General features: G+C 40.1%; 1 protein-coding gene across 1 annotated transcript; it reads left to right on the top strand.

The window, feature by feature from the left end:
* Positions 1-349: 349 nt before the first annotated feature.
* Positions 350-20,033, top strand: GNPAT (glyceronephosphate O-acyltransferase). Its single transcript, XM_019472718.1, has 15 exons — positions 350-545; positions 3,001-3,177; positions 4,049-4,178; positions 6,769-6,896; positions 7,353-7,428; positions 8,025-8,176; positions 8,267-8,397; positions 9,139-9,362; positions 12,593-12,838; positions 13,561-13,640; positions 16,572-16,712; positions 17,625-17,724; positions 17,818-17,911; positions 19,131-19,192; positions 19,493-20,033. Exons 1-12 carry the CDS (start codon positions 438-440, stop codon positions 17,721-17,723), a joined length of 1,692 nt encoding a protein of 563 aa, XP_019328263.1. The 5' UTR covers positions 350-437; the 3' UTR covers position 17,724; positions 17,818-17,911; positions 19,131-19,192; positions 19,493-20,033.
* The last annotated feature ends 203 nt before the right edge of the window (positions 20,034-20,236 follow it).

The raw sequence follows: 20,236 nt of genomic DNA, 5'->3' as shown, positions 1-20,236 counted from the left end.
TGGAGGCAAGGCACTTTAGCTTTCAAAGCCCAGGTGTTCTCTCAGCTTCTTCCTGTTGGGCAAAATTAAGTAATGTGGCATAGGGTGATTTAGGGATGTTTGCAGTTGGAAAGGGTTGAGGTTTTTTGTTGGTGTTTGGGTTTTTTTCTTTTCTTTTTTGTTTCTTTCTGTTTGCAGCATTGTTCCAAGCAGGTAACACTTGTTCATGCACTCAGAATGTAGAATGCAGACACTGTAGAAAGCTAAAAAACCCCCAAACATTGCAAAAGTGTTGCACACCGTTATTTTGGTACTGTAGCCAAGCAGACCACTGAATGGCTCGAGACAGTGTCTCATTATTTGTATGTTCCCAGCAGAAAGAGCTCACGTCAAAGAAAAGAGATGAGTTTGAAGATATCTTGGAGGAAAGACGATTGTCCAGCGACTTGAGATACGCGATGAAATGTTATACTCCTGTGATCTACAAAGGACTTTCACCTTGCAAGCCAAACGCTATTAAAAGTGCTGTTCTCCAGTCAGAGCAAGTTCAATATGTTATCAAGCAGGTGAGGCTGGACACTGAGCTGTAAGACCAGGTAGACTGAACGCAGCCAAACTTTGTGTAGCAGCAGGGAAAAAAAGATTATTGCTGACCTTGTCAAACACGATAGCTGTAGTCTGAAAGATGGTCCAAAAAATCAGTAACTTGAGAGCCATAGTCTTTTGGCAGGAAAAACAAATACTGATTTACCACAGAGTTGCCACTAAAGCTGTTAGATAGCTCGTTCATGAAATAGTGTTTTGATTTTGCACATACGACACTTCACCCTCTAACTTATCCAATGTGCTTGACTTTTTTTTTTTTCTCCCCCTCCTCCACTGTCCTCGCCACAGAGCAGCATTGTGAAAGACATAAGCACTCTCCTTTTTAGTAGACATTTTTGTACTTTGTGGTTGTCTTGTAGGAATTTCATAGGCTAGTGATGTATTTATTAATCGGTCATAAATGCTACATTCCCTAAAATGAGAGTTGCATTTCACAGAGAATTCTTTGACTTAGAAACACTGTCTAAGATGTAACCGTACTTTTGTTTTAACATGAAGGGCAGCTACCACTTTGTAATGAATGAAATATTTTATATTCAAACTGGCTGATATTTTACATTGTGTTGAAATGGCTGAAATAAGAGTGTGTGTTACTTAGCAGAGTAGCTATTTTCAGTGTTCAAGAAAAATAATTCCAGGCCAACAGAAGTATATAAGAAGTTTTCGTTAGTCCTGAGTGAGTGGCTATCATAATTTTTTTTTTTTTTTAAATGGTCAATGTTACCTATATCAAAACTTGTTACGATGTGACAAACTAAACCATGTCCTACAAAGCAGTTCTGTTGCCATTGTGAATCGCAAAGTAGTATGAAATAAAAAAAAATTGAATCTTTCAACTTTAGAAACACTAAAACATTTACTGAAAGAAAATATTTTACAGAGGATTTGACAGAAAGACATTTGTGTGATGTTTTCTTCTGAAGTGCTGCTTTTTTGATGGAAATTGATTTTGATGGATGTTTTCTCGGCTAGTGTCAAGTGGTTGAAGGGGGTTAGTAGTTCTGCCATTGCAACCTAGTTATCAGCTTTGCACTAGAGATTACTGAAAGTATCTGACTGGGACTATCTTGGGCAATATGCCCAACAGTCTGCGATTAGTGTGCCTGCTGTCTGGGCAGAGTTTACACGGGCGTACTAGAATTTGTTCTTGTGACGAATTGCTGAGGTTACTAATGTTCAGTATGTGAAATTAAGTGCATTTGTTTGTTTTAGCTTGCTATATGTGACTAGTCTGGTTTTTTGATTCCTGATTTTGGGGGAGTAAGTGCTTAGCTCTATAGTGGATGTGCACTTAATTCACACAGGATCAACTGTGTGGTAAGCCTTTTACCGGTGAATTAGAACAGTATCTCTTCCCCTAGTGAAGAATGAGAATAATTTTTTCGCTTCCTAAGAGAGATTGATTTTTCTCAAGCTCAAATGGAAGCAGTTTTTGGCTCCTTTAACTGGTTAAAATAATCAGTTATAGCTACATGTGGAAATACGCAGGATGAAGGATAATGCCTTTATTAAAACACAGTTGAACCAGTAGATATGATAGTAAGGTCACATATGGAGGTAGATTGGAGGAGATGGGTTTTCTCATATGTCACAAAATAGAAATAATAGGTATGCAGTGCTGGCCTCTAAACAGCCGTGCTTTTTTAGAGGCTTTTTCTTCTGCCATTCCTCCTCTTTCCTCCTCCGTGTTCAGTAAAAGGCATGTTCCTCATTCCATAACAGTAAAAGACTAACTTTTCAATGAAATATTTCTAGATTCAAAGTATTAGATAGGAGGGACGACCATTATTCAAGTCTGTTTTAAGAAACTTCAAAAGGGAATGTGCATAGCAACAGAAAAAAGATCATTGATATGCAGAGTTCGTAGAGACAGTGCTTTGTATGCATTTCAGCTAGCCATTGCCAAAGTAATACATTACAAAGAAATTCAAGCGTGATAGGGCTGAGGTTCTTCAGCCAAGTCTTAAAATCTAACCCAAATGCACTTCAAAGATTGATGTTGTGAATATCTCTGCAAACATAGGTTTCATTTTACTAGTGAAAGAAAATTGTGCACAGCCTTCTTCAGACCAATAATATAGGAACTGTTCTTCGAACTTAAATCTCCTCTGAAGATGCTACAGGTTAAAACATTCAGATGCTGCATTTGGGGGGGGGGAAATTGTTGCACACCCTCCCCCATGCCATTGACATCTAAGCTCATTCTTGATTTTGAACAGCTTTAACTTGGCTTTCTTTTGTTGGCTGACACTGAACAGGTTCTGTGTGATTAGATGCATGCCTATCACATAAAATAAAATCTTGCTGACTATTGCAGTAGTTCTGCCATAATTGTTGTGGCACATAGAATGGTGCATGGGCAAGGAGAAGGGAACAACATCTGACCGCTATTTTGTTTGTTTTGTTTCTCTTTAGTTAGCAAAAGAGATGGGAGAATCACCTGATATTATTCAAGAAGAAGCCACGGAAATCCTGGATGAGATGGGCCACAGTATGCAATTAGGAGCTGTCAGATTTTTTGCCTTTACTCTGAGCAAAATATTTAAACGGCTTTTCCAGAGAGTTTGTGTGAATGAAGAAGGAATGCAGAGAGTAAGTACTGGTGTGCGGGGGGGAAAAGTTACAGTGTTTTCATACAGGTCATTTGGACAAAGACTCTAATCTTTGCTCCAAGTGACAAATATGAAAAATACCCTTTGGAAAAAAAAGACTGCACTTGTGTTTATTACTGCATTTCTTAATAAGTGGGGGGGGAAAGACAGATGGTATGTAAGTATTTTAGAGGCAAACTGTCAGCAGGACTTTTTGCACATTTTCCAAATGCTTCCTGTGGTAAGGAATACTTGCAGTCATGTGTCAGTGATTCTGTTAGATCAGCCACTGAGAGTTTTTCTATCTGATACTATCAATTTAATAATGCATTTAGCTGAATTGGGGGTGAAAACCTAATGTTATGTGGCTGAGTGGGTTGGCTGTTCTGCAAAACCTTCATACAGCTAAGAGTGGTGAAACATTGTGCACCTTCTGAGGCAGGAGATGCTTTAAGTTTGCCCCAGTTCCCTGGGGAGCTGTTGTCCCCCTGTTTCATTGCAGGATGCTGCTGTTCTGGAGGGTGCAGTGCATTCCCTGGAAGACAGCAATGTCAGCCCTTACAGCCCCTCTTGGGTTTCCCATCCCCATCAAAAGGGATTTGAATTAGACTATCACATAATGTGGTGGCCCTGGCTTTTGAGTCCTGTGATGCTTGTGAACCACAGGTTGCTAGCCTGGAAACTACTGCTCCAAATTTCCTATGGTTCCATGCTGAAAAAGGTATAGAGTATGTGGACAGAGAAACCACTGTCAAACAAATCGGCTTCTGTTTGCCTTAAGCCTTGTGAAGGTCTGTATTTGCAAATTTCAACAGTCAGTCTGTAAATACTGGAACAATATTGTTTATGCTGTTTTTTTTTTTTTTTTTTAGTTGCAACACGCCATTCAGGAGCATCCAGTTGTACTGCTGCCCAGTCACCGAAGCTACGTAGACTTTTTGATGCTGTCTTATTTGCTATATACGTATGACTTGGCTTTGCCTGTCATTGCTGCAGGAATAGGCAAGTATGTTCTTTTAACAATGTTTTCAGGATTCAGAGAATCGGTAGCAAGGGGTCTTGTAGCTGCTACTATAAGTAGCTGTGTTTAACTTCTGTTCCAAATAGGTCTTGTTAAAACCTCCTTGGGTGAAATGCTTACAGCATCTGAAAGCTTCTCATCGGCGCTGAGTCCAATAAAAAGTGAATTTTTTCATAGCAAGTTTGCCCAGAAGTACCCCATCTGTAGACCCAAGGCTGGGGCAAAGATGGGTGTTGTGAAGAAGACTTCTATATTGCTTTTTTTTTGCCTGGGAACAGGTGAAAACTTGCCAAAGAGCTACTGTGTATGCAGAACCTTTTGTGACACTTTATACAGTTTTAAGTGCAGTCATAGTAGCCAGATACGAAGTGCCAGCCACCTCGTGCTTGTTGCTGATGCAGCTGGTTCCCTTGAGGCATTGGCAGAACTCCGTTATGTGAAGTGCTGAGAGCAGAGCTGGCTGGGAAACGAAATTTCACATCAGAAGTCACGATTTTGGACATAATTCTAAAGCAGATGAAGCCAGTATATTTGCAGGAAACAATTCTTGAAGACTTTAACAGTAAATATTTTCTGAGTTAATGTGCTTTTTGAAAATCCGGACTCTGGCAGCACTTACCTGAGAAACCTGATCTTGGAAGTCTTGGGTATCAACCAGGTCTTCTAAGCAGGCAGACGACAACCACAGGTCTGGTGCAGTGCTGTAATGTGCACAGGCAAGCTAGCAAAGGTCTGGGAACCTACTTTACTGTAGTCTTACTTTTCCAATCAAGAGGTTAGGAAGACCAGTAGAAAATCAGCAGAAGCTGGGAGAATGTGCTTGCTAGGGAAGACGAAATTCTGCTGGTCTTCGAGTTAGTGGAATCTTGCCTCTGGGTGATGCAGGCTAGATTCTGGTGAATTCAGAAGTTGATGTCTCGTAGCTGCCTTGATCAAGGTGTTGCAGCTGCTTACCTGTCGCATATTGTTCAGAATCTGCTCACATGCTGTCATAGGTATCGGTGTAATCCTTTGCTGACTTTTGGATTAGACCCTCTTTGAGTTTTGGGCCTCAAAACTGTATCTTAAGATACTATTAGTTTAGCTTAGAGGGATTTGTTTAGTGATTAATTTTTTTTAAAGTGTTTTGGAGTCAAAGTTCTTCAGCTTGATTATACTGCTGCATGTGTGTATTATTTTAAACTCCTCTGGAGAAAACACAGTTCTCTATGGTTGTAGTTGTATTTACTGCATATTGTGTTAGATGTTCACAAGATGGGGTTTACAAACTCACGCTCAAAGTGGTAGTTGTGCTGAGTGGAGGGACACTGTCCTGATATAGGTGGTAAGTGCCTCTGCTTTGTTAGTTACTGCTTGGCTTCAAGTAGCATACAGATAGATCTGTATGTAGGGGATTAGCTAAGGGAAGGTAAACAGTTGCCAGCAACGCCAGAGTACATGCTCACAGAGAACATTAGCGGGAATTTGGCTGGTGCTGGGATCGTGTTTCTGTGTCAGGTCTTGGGAGCAAGTCAGATTAGAGGCACAGAGCTGGTGAGGTGGCGTGGGCTTGAGGTACGTGAAAAGTTTCAGTCCCAGTTTGTGGGGTGGCAGTGTGTGGTGGGGAGACGCGTTGGGCATGCAGCCAGCATCCTGGTTGGGGGGTTGAGTATGCGGCAGGAGGGTGGAAGTAAGGGAGGGGATAGCGTCTGTGTTGTGGTGAGAGAGGGAGGGGAGTAGGAGAGTAAAGGAAAAAGATGGACCTCTGCACATGGGAAGCTCTGACAGCTGCTATTGCTGCCCAGAGTCCTGTAGCCAATTTCCTTTTACCTATTTTTTCTTAGAGAGAGGTATCTATCTACCTCACATACATGCGTATGTGTGACATATTATATGACATCTTCAAGGCAGTCATTGTCAGCGTTGCAGCTGGAAATGTGAGTTTACTGGGTGAATATCTGTTCTCGAGTGTTTCATGGATTGAGGTGGCAAGGAGGTTGAAGCGGCACATGGCCAGTTGCTGTGTGGACTTGTTTTAAATGCTTCCCTAAGAAATTTGTTAACATTAAGTGTTTCCTGGTTTTGACAAGTTAAGTGTGGACCGTCATTGCTTAAAACTAGAAAATTATAAAAAATTTTAGCTGGTTTGGTGTACCCCTCCCAAAGGAATGAGTCAGGATCATAAATGGTATAATATAGTGTAATTAGTCAGTTAATCTCTAGTGTCTTCTAGGATACATTCAGTGGTGACTGATCTTTCTGAAGATGAGTGAGACAGTGTACTTCAAAAACTTAGTCTTTATTATGGTTGAAATCTGGCCATCTGAATTATGAAAATAAATTGCTCTGAGTGAATGCTGCTTACAAAAAAAAATTGAAAGCGTATTATAATATGCCATTCATGCCTACATAAGTCTTGCTAGACAATCTGAAAGCAAATAAAGGTATTTGCAACAACAGAATCCTTGAGAGAGATCATCTTTATTCTGGTAATTGAATCAGTGTATTAGAGAAAGTGTTTGATTCTGCTGGCTGATACTAATCAATAAGTTTTGTGTGTGTGGTTTTGTTTTTTGTTTGATTGTTTTTCAGATTTCCTAGGAATGAAAATAGTTGGTGAGCTGCTACGAAGGGCAGGTGCCTTTTTTATGCGACGTTCTTTTGGTGGGAACAGACTCTACTGGGCAGTGTTTGCTGAATATGTAAAAACGATGTTACGGGTAAATAAATTACTGAACTCTCAATATGTATGCTTAAGAAATACTCTGTTGGAACGATTCGTGTGAAATATGCACGATGTTATAGCTATGTGATTGAAAGTCTTCACCGTGATCTGATTAAATGCGTTTTACCTCAGAATTGCTGTAGGTGAAGAGCATGCACGCACTCTGTTATTACAGTTCAGCAGTAGGTGGTAAATAAAATGCTGCTCATCAGTTGCTTTGGATCATGTGCCCGTATCTCATGACTGACACAATATTTTTGTTAATTTAACTATATGGTGTGGCAAATACAATTGATGAATATAGGCTTAGAGATGACTGAAGTTCGACACGCATGGCTTCCATTAAAAAAAAATTACTTACATTTTAAATACTTAAAACTATTTGTGGGCAGTAAAGAAGAAATGTTTTTATTTTTCTGACCAGCTTTTTTTTTTTGTTTTGCTTTTGAAGAGTGGCTATGCCCCAATTGAATTTTTTCTCGAAGGGACTAGAAGCCGCACCGCCAAGACTCTGACTCCAAAGTTTGGTAGGTTTGTTGAAAACTTGGAACTTTTTACGATTATTAGTGTTTTCATTAGTGCCTATGTGCTTCGTTAAGTTCTTCAGGCAGCAAGGGATGTTAAAGTGGTGGGAAATTGGTGAGGTCTGTCAGAGTAGTGGAAAACACTATGGTTAGAGTTCCAAGGCCATACAAAGAACAGCAATACACGTCTCTTGCACACTACTGCTTTCTCTCCCTTTGCCCCATTGTGTAATTAATTGCATAACTCTTCCCCATTTTCTTTCTAGAAAATAGGCGTGCCCTTACCAGCAGAGAAATATTGTAAGCTAACTGTAAAAGCAATGGGGAATCTTTAGAAGGAAGATGCTGTGCGAGCGCAGATCAGTGCTGCTGAAAAGAGTACAAATAGTTGTCCAAACGCATTGCTTACGTTTACCTTCTGTTTTAAAGCTTGGGCGATGTCTTGTTCTCTCTTCAAGCAAGCAGAAGCATAAGCACAGTGCGCACGTATTAGCAGTTTCTAAAATTCGAAGACACCTTTTTCAAAGTTAAATGGCAGTTGCTTGTCCCTCCTTGAAAAAGACAGGTGATTCACTTTTTTCTTTTTTTTCAATTTGCAGGTCTTCTCAGCATTGTGATGGAACCATTTTTTAAATGTGAAGTCTTTGACACGTACCTTGTTCCCATTAGCATCAGCTATGAGAGGATATTGGAAGAATCTCTCTATGCTTATGAACTCCTAGGAGTCCCAAAGCCCAAAGAATCTACATCTGTATGTAAATTCCTTAAGAACAGAACATAGGTGGGTGTCTACACACCCTGTAGCACCAAAATGTGAGTTTTGCTCTTCCTATTTTCTTAGGGGTTGTTAAAAGCCAGAAGAATCCTCAGTGACAATTTTGGTACCATACACATCTACGTTGGCCAGCCGGTATCACTTAGAACCTTGGCATCTGGGAGAATCAATCGGTGCCCATACAATTTGGTTCCCAGGTACCACATCTTTCCATGGTGTATGCACAGGAAAAGCATTTGTTTAGTTCTCACCTATGAAAAATAATTAAGATGTTCTCTTGTACTTTGTTTTCAACTTCTCTCATCTCCCCTCCACCTGACTATTTAGACCGCTGAACCTGTTTTGTCTGAGCAGAGGCTTATCATGCTTGTGATTGGGTGTTTCTGAAACAGGTTGTTACTTGCATAGCTTTGTACTGTGTCGGGAAGATGCCATTTTAAAAACTAATGATGATGCACGAGCCAAGCAAAGCTCTGTTTTCTGAAAATTCAGTGGTTTTGCCACTTAAAAATGCCGCCTTTCTATCCCTTCTTGCTTTATTACTGCAAACTGTTATGTGCATCATGTGCCAGGGAGCTGTAGCTATGACTGGATTGGGTGGCTTTTGCAATTTGTTATATAAAACGTAATGTTTTTGAATTTTTTTTAAGATAGCAAGTGTACAGCATCAATACAGAGATCTGTGTTTCAAATACTGTCGTGATGCTACTGATGTTTTGGTCTGTACTTCGGTGCTAGATAGCACATACTGTCGTGAAGCTACTGATGTTTTGCTCTGTACTTCTGTGCTACATAGCACATAGGTAGAATGTTAGGTGCAGATGTTAGGTGCTATAAAGTAGTTACGGATCTGGGAGCAACACAGAAGAAAAAGGAAGGGTGTGATATATATTCCAGTTTTTGAAGCTCTTTACCTTGAACTGCATTGTTCTTTTCAGGCATCTTCCCCAAAAGCCATCTGAGGATATCCAAGAATTTGTCAGTGACGTAGCTTATAAAATGGAGCTCCTGCAAATAGAAAACATGGTTTTGAGCCCGTGGGTGCTAGCTGCTGCTGTCCTGCTCCAGAATTTGCCAGCCATGGATTTTGAACTTCTACTAGAAAAGACCCTGTGGCTTAAAGGCTTAACACAGACTTGTGGAGGATTCATTGAATGGCCTGGTATGCAGAGAAAGTGTTACTTCTATTCCTTTTGTTGCTTATGAAGGATAAATGATATTTCTCTGGAAGCAGTGTATGGTGACAACTTTACAGAATGTTTTCCTCAGAGTTGTAAATGGATTTTAGGATATGCTAAAAATGATGGTAAAACTTGATAGGTTTTGACTTAGCCTGTAGAAGATAATACTTTGAAAAACAGTTAGGTGGAAGCAGAACAGATCTTTTACTGTTATATCCTGAAGTATGGAATGAGGGGGAAATTATGAGGTACTTGTATTAAAGTACTGAGATTTGCCTAGTGTCTGTCTTTCTGAACCTTATGTAAGTCACAGGCAATTACCTGATCTGCAGCAGTTAACTTGGTGTAATGCTATGTTTATTGCTTGATATGGACTATAGTATAAGTTGTTACTGTGGCAAAGAACCAGCGGAAACAAATGGGTGAGAGAAAATAAAAATTGTAAGTTATCTATTTATTTCTAAATTTCACTTTACCCCCAGGAACAGTGATGACTTTTGGGGAGAAGGCTTCTTTGGTGGTTTTATTTATATATTTCTACACACACACTCTTTTTTATATATATGATGTATATATTGGCTGCTGAAAGGTTGATTCTCCTTCCAAACTTTCTGAACAGTTGTTTTAAACTTCTCTCTGTGAGCCAAGGTGACACAGGTAATTAATTTTAGAGCCTCAGGACATAAGTGGTAAAGCTAGCAAAGAAAAATAATGTGTAATGCAAGTACATTCACCTTTTCACTGTAGGTAGGCTTGAATCATGGATCTTTGCTTTTGTAGTCACGTGTATAATCAAGGATCCCTCTCAGTACTGCATTAAAGAAATAGGAGCAGGCTACAGTTATAACAGAACTCTGTCATTTCTGGAAGAAAACCACTTCTCCTTTCAGGGATCTGCACTGCAGTGAATGCAGACAAGGTCTGCTCCTGCCAGACTGGTAAAAGGAAGAATTTCATGGCAGTATTTAAACATCATTTAGAATTGTACTGCACAGTAAACTGAAAAACATACCACATTTGGGTTTGCTTATTTATTTTGTTTATTTTCTTAGCAACAATGAATAAGCTTTTGCTTTAGTAGAGTTGTGATGTAGTCAGAGAATAGCAAAATAGGCATGGTAATGAAATAGAGGAATGACAACAGCTGAGCAGGTTTTGTTGGAGCGTGCTGGCCCTGCTCCAGGCATCAGTTGCGTAGAAACAGGGTTTGTTGTTTTGTTTTGGATTGTCAGTAATTTGAAAGAATAAATATATTTTAAAGGCTAATTTGGTGATGTCACCAAGTCAGCAACTACATGTACCCTGTCCATTCTTCTGTCTCCAAACAGCTAGTTGTTTCTGCCTTTGTCATGCTGTTTGGTTGTTACAGGCACAATATTTGCTTGGCCGTTAGAAATTTTATATTAAAAACAGGAACTGCAAAATGACTTGCTCAGGCTTCTGCTTCTTATTGCATTGAGAAACTTGGGAGCTTTAGCAAACTGGAACAAAGCAGGCTGAAGGAGCAAATAAGAGGCAAGGAGATTCCACGTGAAATCTAAGTTAAGGGGAAAGAATATGATTTTTTTTTTTCTGTCAGAGGCTATATTGATGATATGCTTGTTCTCCTTTCAGGGATCTGCACTGCAGTGAATGCAGACAAGGTCTGCTCCTGCCAGACTGGTAAAAGGAAGAATTTCATGGCAGTATTTAAACATCATTTAGAATTGTACTGCACAGTAAACTGAAAAACATACCACATTTGGGTTTGCTTATTTATTTTGTTTATTTTCTTAGCAACAATGAATAAGCTTTTGCTTTAGTAGAGTTGTGATGTAGTCAGAGAATAGCAAAATAGGCATGGTAATGAAATAGAGGAATGACAACAGCTGAGCAGGTTTTGTTGGAGCGTGCTGGCCCTGCTCCAGGCATCAGTTGCGTAGAAACAGGGTTTGTTGTTTTGTTTTGGATTGTCAGTAATTTGAAAGAATAAATATATTTTAAAGGCTAATTTGGTGATGTCACCAAGTCAGCAACTACATGTACCCTGTCCATTCTTCTGTCTCCAAACAGCTAGTTGTTTCTGCCTTTGTCATGCTGTTTGGTTGTTACAGGCACAATATTTGCTTGGCCGTTAGAAATTTTATATTAAAAACAGGAACTGCAAAATGACTTGCTCAGGCTTCTGCTTCTTATTGCATTGAGAAACTTGGGAGCTTTAGCAAACTGGAACAAAGCAGGCTGAAGGAGCAAATAAGAGGCAAGGAGATTCCACGTGAAATCTAAGTTAAGGGGAAAGAATATGATTTTTTTTTTTCTGTCAGAGGCTATATTGATTTGATATGCTTGTGGTGCTGTGAACATGTAAAGTGTATTTTAGTGTTCAGTAAGAAGTGTTTATTGCTTCTTTCCTTGCTTGCCAGAGAGTTCACATTTGATGGCAGGGAATGTTTTGGTAGTGTTTAAAGTGTAGGTATTCTAAAAAAGTGAGTGTATTTTCAAGACTTGATGCTGCTCTTTATCTGAATAAAGTTTGCGGTGTGTCACACTGACAGAAAAGCTTGATCAAAGCCCACAGGTTTGTGAAATTCATGCCTGCCTTTGAAGAACTTTGTTGTTTAAAAAAAACCCCAAAACCACATGCTTCCTTGCTTTAGGCATTTTAAAAGGGTTGTCTTACAAAACAAGAAGAGATTTGGCTTTAAGTATAGTCTGGTTTCTCTTTGAGCAGGTATATTATGTAATGATACTTACATTAGGATTTCCTTAAACTTAATTTGGGATGAGGCTTTCCTTGTATATGAGAGTTGAGGAAAAACATTATAAAGACTTGTGCATCTGATTCAAAACTCGTAGTGTCAGAAATGCCTAAGCAAAAGTATGGTCTGCGTTTCATTACTGATGAATGTAACCATCAGAGAGATCTATCCTCTTTTATTTGGGGGCTCAGAATGCTTGTTCCAGAGACAAAGGAAGTATTTGTCATTGTTAGGAAGTGGAAGAATTTAAAGTACTTTAATTACAGAAATGTATGAACTTTGTTCTCTCCATCTCATACTATGCCTAGGCTGCCAGTTCCTGGTATGGATTATTTTAGAACATCTCTCTAACTGAATGTTTGGTGTAATAATTGGTCTTCAGTGATAGAAATTAAATACTGGTGCATTTTAGGCTCTTTCAGTAGAGTTATGTTCCCTTTTGCTTCTTCCTGAGTGTTGCGTTTTCCTGCTAGATAACCTGTGTGCCAAAAAAGCAGTCGTGTCTGGCCTCACCCTGCATTCCAACATTGCTCGCCTGGTTGATGGCCATGTGGTCCTAAATGACAAAGGAGTGGAAGATGGAGCCGTAGGGGAAATCGTCTTTAAGCGCGCTCTGGCCGTCCTCATGTGTGCCACCTACAGAAACCAGCTGCTGAACGTGTTTGTGCGTCCATCTCTGGTGGCAGTTGCCTTGCAGATGACACGCAGCTTCAGAAAAGGTGCGTTTGGGTAGCTCTGAGGGCCCGCTGGCTTTGCTCCTTGTGCTGTCAGCTGTGAGAGGAGCACAAGGTTCCTGCGACTGCTAGTGGGAGCTCTCCGAGACCGTTATACCCTGGATAAGGTCCTATGGCATAAGGTGGACGTGTTGGGAGGGGATGGAGGTATTTTGCTTGCCTTTTTTGTTTGTTTACCTTTTGATACTTTTGAAAGCAGGTATATTCTGCTGAGAGGGCAGGGTTAAGATGAGCTGAGCCCAGTTCCTAAGTGTCTTATTTTGTTGGCGTTCAGCAGGCCGGCTTTTTAGGTTACAAATTACACACAGCTCACGCTTGCATACAGTGCAGCCAGTTCTCAGTCTTTCTTCTCTTCCCACTACTGTTTCCGAAGTATTTCAGTGCTTTCCAGTACTTGGCTCTTAAAGAAACTGTTCAGAATACAGACCTCAGTTTTGTGCAGCATCTGATTATGTGCTATTTAATGCACGTTCTGAGAAGCTACAACCCCCCTCCTTTTTCCTTTTGGTAGCAATTGAATCAAGTGCTTTGAGTACTTGCTGTTCTGTTGTGGTGGTTTCAGCTGTGTATGTATGTATGCTTTTAATGTCAAGTCCAAATTTTTTTTTGAAGTAGGTACTCTCTCTAAAATAAGGAGTAAATGGCTTTTCACTTGCATGTTTTAAATTATGGTTTTAAACAACAGTACTTTACAATATTTTTTTCAGAGGAAGTCTATAGCTGCTTCAGCTTCTTGAGAGATGTTTTTTCTGATGAGTTCATCTTCTTTCCTGGCATTTCATTGAAGGTAAAAACATCCTTTATACAAAAGTACTGATAGTCAGTGTCGTGGTTTAACCTCAGTTGGCAACTGAGCACCACACAGCCGCTCGCTCACTCCCCTCCCCCCTGCTGGGATGGGGAAGAGAATTAGAAGAGTAAAAGTGAGAAAACTCGTGCATTGAGATAAAAACAGTTTAATAATTGAAATAGAATAAAATCCTAATAATAAGAATAAGAATATACAAAGCAAGTGATGCACAGTGCAATTGCTCACCACCCGCCGACCGATGCCCAGCCAGTCCCCGAGCAGCGGCCCCCCGGCCAGCTTTCCCTCAGTTTATATACTGAGCATGATGTCACATGGTATGGAATGTCCCTTTGGCCAGTTTGGGTCAGCTGTCCTGGCTGTGCCTCCTCCCCGCTCCTTGTGCACCTCCAGCCTTCTCCGTCGGTAGAGCATGGGAACCTGAAAAGTCCTTGAGTAGTGTAAGCACTACTTAGCAACAACTAAACCATCGGTGTGTTATCAACATTGTTCTCATCCTAAATCCAAAACACAGCACTGTACCAGCTACTAGGAAGAAAATTAACTCTCTCCCAGCCAAAACCAGGACAGTCAGTAACGCAGCCAACTAAAATAGCATCTGATTTCAGGGCTCTGCCGAACAAGTGCTTTGTGATAAACACCTACAGTGACAGCAACTTGATCTGTAAGTGGGAGGAGGAACTTAAAAGGGGGTCATTTGGTTAGTTCCAAAACATTGTCTGAATCCACAAGGTTGCATATGCAATCTTCACCCCTCCACCCCCCCCAGTAAAAAACTTAAAGTCCTGAAATTGCCCAATTCTGAACTATTAAAATGAACTGTAGCAGAAGTTTGGCTTTTTTGCATAAAGCTACCAGTCTTCCAGCACGGATATAAAAATATATGTAAAGTAGTCTTTTAAATGACGTGTAAATACTGTCCTCTTGCTCTGCAGTTATGAAAGAGACCTTAGGCTGTGAAGAAAAAAGTGTTAAGTAGATTTAATTGAATTCTGTCACAGAGTGGGTATGTTCTGTCAGCGCAGAAACAAAACGGGAATTCTCACTGAGGGTACGCCAGGATAATTTTTCCTAAAAGCTCTTGCAGACTGTGTAGCAGAGGGGCACTGCTGCTCTTTCAGAAAGTTAAACTATAGGTATTATACCAATTAATGATCAACCATTGTATGCCCTTGTTATCTTTGACAAATAGAGTATGCAATTCTAAATTTAAGTACCTATTGTCCTCTGGTTGATTATACTCCTTCTAGTGCAGCTGTGATCCGTTGTTTTGTGTAGCTCCATGTGTGTGGTCTGTGATGGCAGGGCTACCAGCAGACTGTGCCAACACCCAGTGCCTCATCTGTTAAAGCACACCTCTGTACCCGCCTCTCCTTGACTGCACAGCATGGCGGTATCTACTCTGTAGTGTTTATACAGTGGCTAATGTTCCTCTTATACCTTGAACTCTGAAGGTTTCGATGTTCCTCTGCATTAGTAAACTTTTTTTTTTAATATTTTGATGGTTCATGGTGGAGCCCTTTCAGCTTTTTATTACTGGCATTTATCTCGTGTAGATTCAGATAGTACCTCGCGAGCACTATGAGGGAAGTGCTTGTAGTAAAGCCTGATTTAAAGTTCTGCAGCCAATTTCTGTTTCCCCTCATTTCACCCCCGGCCCCGCACAACCATTACTCAGACAAAGCCAGTATTGTTCCTGCATACTGCCTTATTACAGGGCTCAGTATGTCTGCCTGCTCCCCTAACACAGCTGGGCACAGGCAAGCTGTGAAAACTGCGGGCAGCACTTTGCTCGCTGCAGGACTTGCTGTGTCGGTTTGTACACATCCTGCTGGGTCGGAGCTGGCTCTAGTCCAGCCAGCTTGAAATGCAGGTGAGCAGAAGTTTATCGGTAAAAAAACTGGTTCAACGTCATACCCAATATAAATGGGTAAGTCCACGTGTAGTTTTTATTTGGATTTAAAACTGATTAAATGTGATTTTTATCAGTGCTAAGGCCAAATACCTGATGGTGATATTTGTGATCTTTCCTGCGTTAAAAAAAGAGAGAAGTATCATTTTTGTAAGAATATTCAAGACTTGCGACTATATTAAAATCTCATAGATTTTTATATAGAAGAGAATTGGGCTTTTTTTTAAAGGCTGATTGGCACTGTTATGTTATGTTTCTATCGTTAGCAATTGTTGCCTCTTCCAGCTTTTTTTAAGTACCAAAACCAAGCAGGGAACAGTAAGGCAACTGGCAACTGACTTTACTGGAGTCAAATGAAAGAGTTGCTATAATGTTAAGGGATCTCTTAGCAACCTACCCCTCTAGTCGTCCATGTGTCTGTGTCCCATCCCTTCGTGTTCTCTGTCTGTGTGTCCTGTATCCCCTCCCCCTTATGCCGATACTGGCAGTAAAATGGTTTTGTCATTGACATTTCCATAATTTGTAACTTTTGGCCATTGTGTTGTCTCTTTTGTAGAGGGCAGGTCAGTGAACTATGTTATCATTTATCGCAAACAGTGGACATGAGATAAAGGCAAACCCTGACTTTAAAAACAAATAAATTAAAAAAAAAAACCCCACCCACAGGGAAAAAACCCTAAACCAGACAACCTGAACCCTATTCTGACAAAATCTTGAGGGAGCTCAGTCTGTGGTACAAAACCCCCCCCCCCAGCCACTTTCTTTGCTCCTAGGCCTGTTGTGCATCGAGACACTGCTGTGTTTAAGAACATATTCCCACTGCCTTTTTATAAGGGTATTTCTGGTATATAGGAAAATTTTGGTTCGAGTCTCTTGAGAACTGAGTTCAGAAATGGAAGTGGTTGTCCTGTTGCGTGGTTTTTGTTGTTGATTTTGTGGGGAAAGGTATCTGCGCTTACTGTAGATGTTAAAATTTCAGTTACGCTTCTCTCTCCCAGGATTTTGAGGAAGGATGTTTTCTACTCACAAAATGTGATGCCATTCAAACAAGTCAACAGGAAATCTACCCTACTGACAAAGGAAGTGTTATAGTATCTTTCTTGTCAGCCATGTTCAGACCTTTTGTGGAAGGTTATCAGGTATGTTGTTCTTCAGAAAATTATCTTTTTTCTCCTGTGCTTTGTAGGGAAACTAGGAGAGCTGTGATACTTCTGCAGTATAAATAGTGACTGTTTTCATGGCTGGGAAGTGCAAGAGTTGAGAAATAGCGGTAATAAATATCTTAAACACCACCCTCTCCCCAGCGTCCTGATTTCAGCTTTTGGCTCAGACTTTTCCAATTGACTAAAGCACTAACTACCTTGTAATGTGACGGCCTGTTGTAGGTTTATAAGCTTCACAGGGAGTGTGCTGGTACCAGGTTCATTGCTCTTTCTTACAAGGAGCTCTTGCTTAATTCATTTTACGTGGGTTGTTCTGCCAGGTGCAGAAATGAGTATGCATCTCATATCTGATAGCTTTTTTGGGAGTCATTAACTGCATCCATATCTCTTTAAATTCTTTTGGTTTTTCAAGGTTCTAATAAGACTAAACACTTACATTCCTGTAACAAGCAATGTATACAAAAACAGGAGGCTAAAATCTCAGGTATGTCAGCATAAGATTGGTGGGGCTGTAGACGTTTGAACCTAGTGGAATCTGTTAATGATCTGGTCTATGACTTGGGCTGAACTGTACTGATTTGCCCAGTTTTTCCCATCTGTAAAACAGGTATCGCTTTAAAAAAATTATACTGTTTTTGATTGTGAGAACAGGACTGTTAAATTAATGTCTAAGGTAACTATTATAGTAATACTGAATCTTATTTTAATATTAGGATTCTCACGCCTGTTAAACAGTGATAAAAACTTCAGATGCTCTATGTAACGATATCTTTTGAGTTCCTCTCCTGCGCTTTTCAAAGTGTAACAGTATTACTTATGAGGACACATCTGTTTATAATCCATAACAATCAAAAGGAAAGAAGCGCTAATTTTTTTTTTAAATGTTAGTTAATTTTCAGATACCTCTTAAAGGAAACAAAAGAAGCCTTTACCGAGAAGCAGTTTATACCTGGAGTCCGCAACTTTGTTTTTCAACTTCTTGAGTAGGGTGTGTACAGCCATTATGCAATACGATTTTACAAGTGTAGCCTGTTAATGGACAGTGATAAAACTTTTAATTGTGTTTCTGCTTTCTCTGTAGGGAGTACACAGTGTTATGAAGCGCTGTCTTCTGACATGCAGAAAAATGCCTTAGCAGCTCTTGTGCAACTAGGTGCAGTGAAGAAGAAGAAAATGTAAGTAACATCGGCTTTTTGGTGTATAGAAGTCAGCGTGTGGTCTTACTGGCAATTCCTAATGACTGAGCTATTAGTATTAAGCAGAACAGCAGAACCCCAACTGCCTGAGCACCAGTCAACTGAAGGTTGATTGGATTTACCTGAGTCATGGTGAAGACCCAGGTAGTTCCTTTCTGTACACATTGTAGAAGCAGAATGGCACCCCCCCATAGTGAAAACACTCCTGTGGGACCCAGCAACAAAATTCATTAGCTCGCTAGTAGGCTGCTTCTGACACCCTTTACCTTTTGGTTTTCAAAGTTTCTCCCAAGGCTTTGATAAGCGAAGAGAACAGTCCTGCTTATTTTTAATAGAAGAGTTACTCTATGTGTTCCAGTAAGCCTCATCAGGCAATGTAAGCAATAATCAGGAATACTACTAATTTGGGGGGGGGGTTCAGCACTAACATCTCAAAGCGATGTAACTGAAAGCTCAGTCATTAAAGTCTTTTAACACGGTTCATGGTTTATAAGCCTAAGATTAAAAACCAGCTATTGTTATACAAAAATACAGTGACATGCATTTCCTGTCATCAGATTAATTTGTGTGTGGTGCTTCTTACTGTATTTAAAAGTATAAACATGGAAGTCCCTGATACAAGTCCCCACATTGTCTTGAGTGTTTCACGGAACGTAGTTGGCAGCTGATGACCCTGAGCTATTTTCTTATGCCTCTGTTTAGGAAACGAATTGGTCAAGGTTTGTAGTGCTCTTGGAAAGTGCACAAAGTACTGTTTTGTTACGTCCCCTGCCATGTCACTGTGCTAAATAGATGTCTATAGCTAAATTCCCCTTTCAAGTAAAAGGAGTAAATCAATTGAGTGCAACAGAATTTGACATCAGCTGAAGATGTAGTTCAGTTTGAGAGAGATAGTCTTGAAAATTATCTGATTGAAAACAAACAAACGTTCTCTTCCTGCAGTTGGCCCTAATAAAAATCAAGGAAAGAGAGAGACATGGGGACTGTGAACAAGAGGAAGGATAAAGAAACCGTAGCTGTCCTTGAGTACAATCTGCTTAGAAGTCTGCCATGTCCTTAAAATTAATATGTATGCTGGTAGGATGAAAAATATGATGTAATTATGAAAATGTTTCATAATTCAGATTATTTGTATAGAAATGACTGGAATAAGAAATATTCACTGAAGAAACAGGGTTTTTTTTTCTTTTAACTGTAGGTCCAATGGATTCACTTACAGTGTAAATCAAGAGGCTGTTAATAAAATCCTGGACATGTTTGGTAAGTGTTCTTTAATTAATTTGAAGAGAGCTTCTCAAGTTAAAAATTACTTTGGACAATGCACATGTTAGATGTAGTGTTTTTTCCCTAGTAGTTCCTTAGATTCATCTGTATGAAAATCCTAATGATATTTTTTTTTTACAATACTTTTTCTGGTGTCGACTGCAGCTTTGAATCTCCCTTCTTTATTTGAAATACTGTGCTGCAACCCAGTGACCAAGGAAAATAAAGCAAAAAGTAGTTTAATGGAGTGGTATTTACAGCATTTTGATGATGTGTTTACTTTTTCCCCCCCGTTAGACGCTAGGATACCTGTACAGAAACCTGTGGCTGCACGACTGTAAGTGGTTCCTGATGCTGTGACTGGATGTAAGCGCCTGCTGAGAACACCGACCACCGCCCAGCCGGAGCAGGGATGGGAGCGGGCCAGGTTCCCCTCTTGCCCAGCCAGCCTGCGCGCGGGGGAGGCGGAGAGGTGTTCTTCAGCGGGGCAGCTCTCCGTTACCACTTAGGAACCGTTGCCGCCGAGGGTTGGAGTTGTATTTGTATCCTCACTGTGTTTTGTTTTTTAAAACAGATTAAACATTGTCTTTTTTTTTTTTTCTTTTTGGAAAAATATTTAAAGAGATGTGCACAGTAATGGCTACTTAAATACATTTTTCTAGACTTGTAACAAGGAATGTGATTGGTTTCAAATATTTCATGGATGTGAAAATGTAACCGGGAATTAAAATACTCGCTGTTAAAATTAATATTTAGAAAAATACGTTGCTGGCTGACTAAATGTAAGATAAAGCCCTTATGAAAAGAGCACACAAATCAAATCTTGGGCAATAACCAGAAATGCTAATTGTGTCGGGTTTTGTTTTGGGGGTTTATTTTGTTTTGGTTTTTAGGCAACTTGGCATTATTTTAATTACTTCAAGAATGTTATATTTAAAAATTGAATTAAAGGAGCGTCCTTACCGCGTCTGTTCTCTCCTCCCCCCCGCCCCCTCCCCTCCCCGATGCCTGCGGTGTCCGTTCAGGCGGCAGAGCTCAGCC

The sequence above is a fragment of the Aptenodytes forsteri genome, unplaced genomic scaffold (assembly GCF_000699145.1).
Source record: "Aptenodytes forsteri isolate BGI_AS27 unplaced genomic scaffold, ASM69914v1 Scaffold132, whole genome shotgun sequence".
Taxonomy (NCBI): Eukaryota; Metazoa; Chordata; class Aves; order Sphenisciformes; family Spheniscidae; genus Aptenodytes; species Aptenodytes forsteri.
This window is presented reverse-complemented; position numbering and strand designations above follow the sequence as displayed.

Coding starts and splice junctions, on each gene's coding strand:
- GNPAT (XM_019472718.1), top strand. CDS start 438: ATGAAATGTTATACTCCTGTGATCTACAAAGGACTTTCACCTTGCAAG. Junction 546..3,000: donor TTCAATATGTTATCAAGCAG/GTGAGGCTGGAC, acceptor GTTTCTCTTTAG/TTAGCAAAAGAGATGGGAGA. Junction 12,839..13,560: donor GACACGCAGCTTCAGAAAAG/GTGCGTTTGGGT, acceptor TATTTTTTTCAG/AGGAAGTCTATAGCTGCTTC.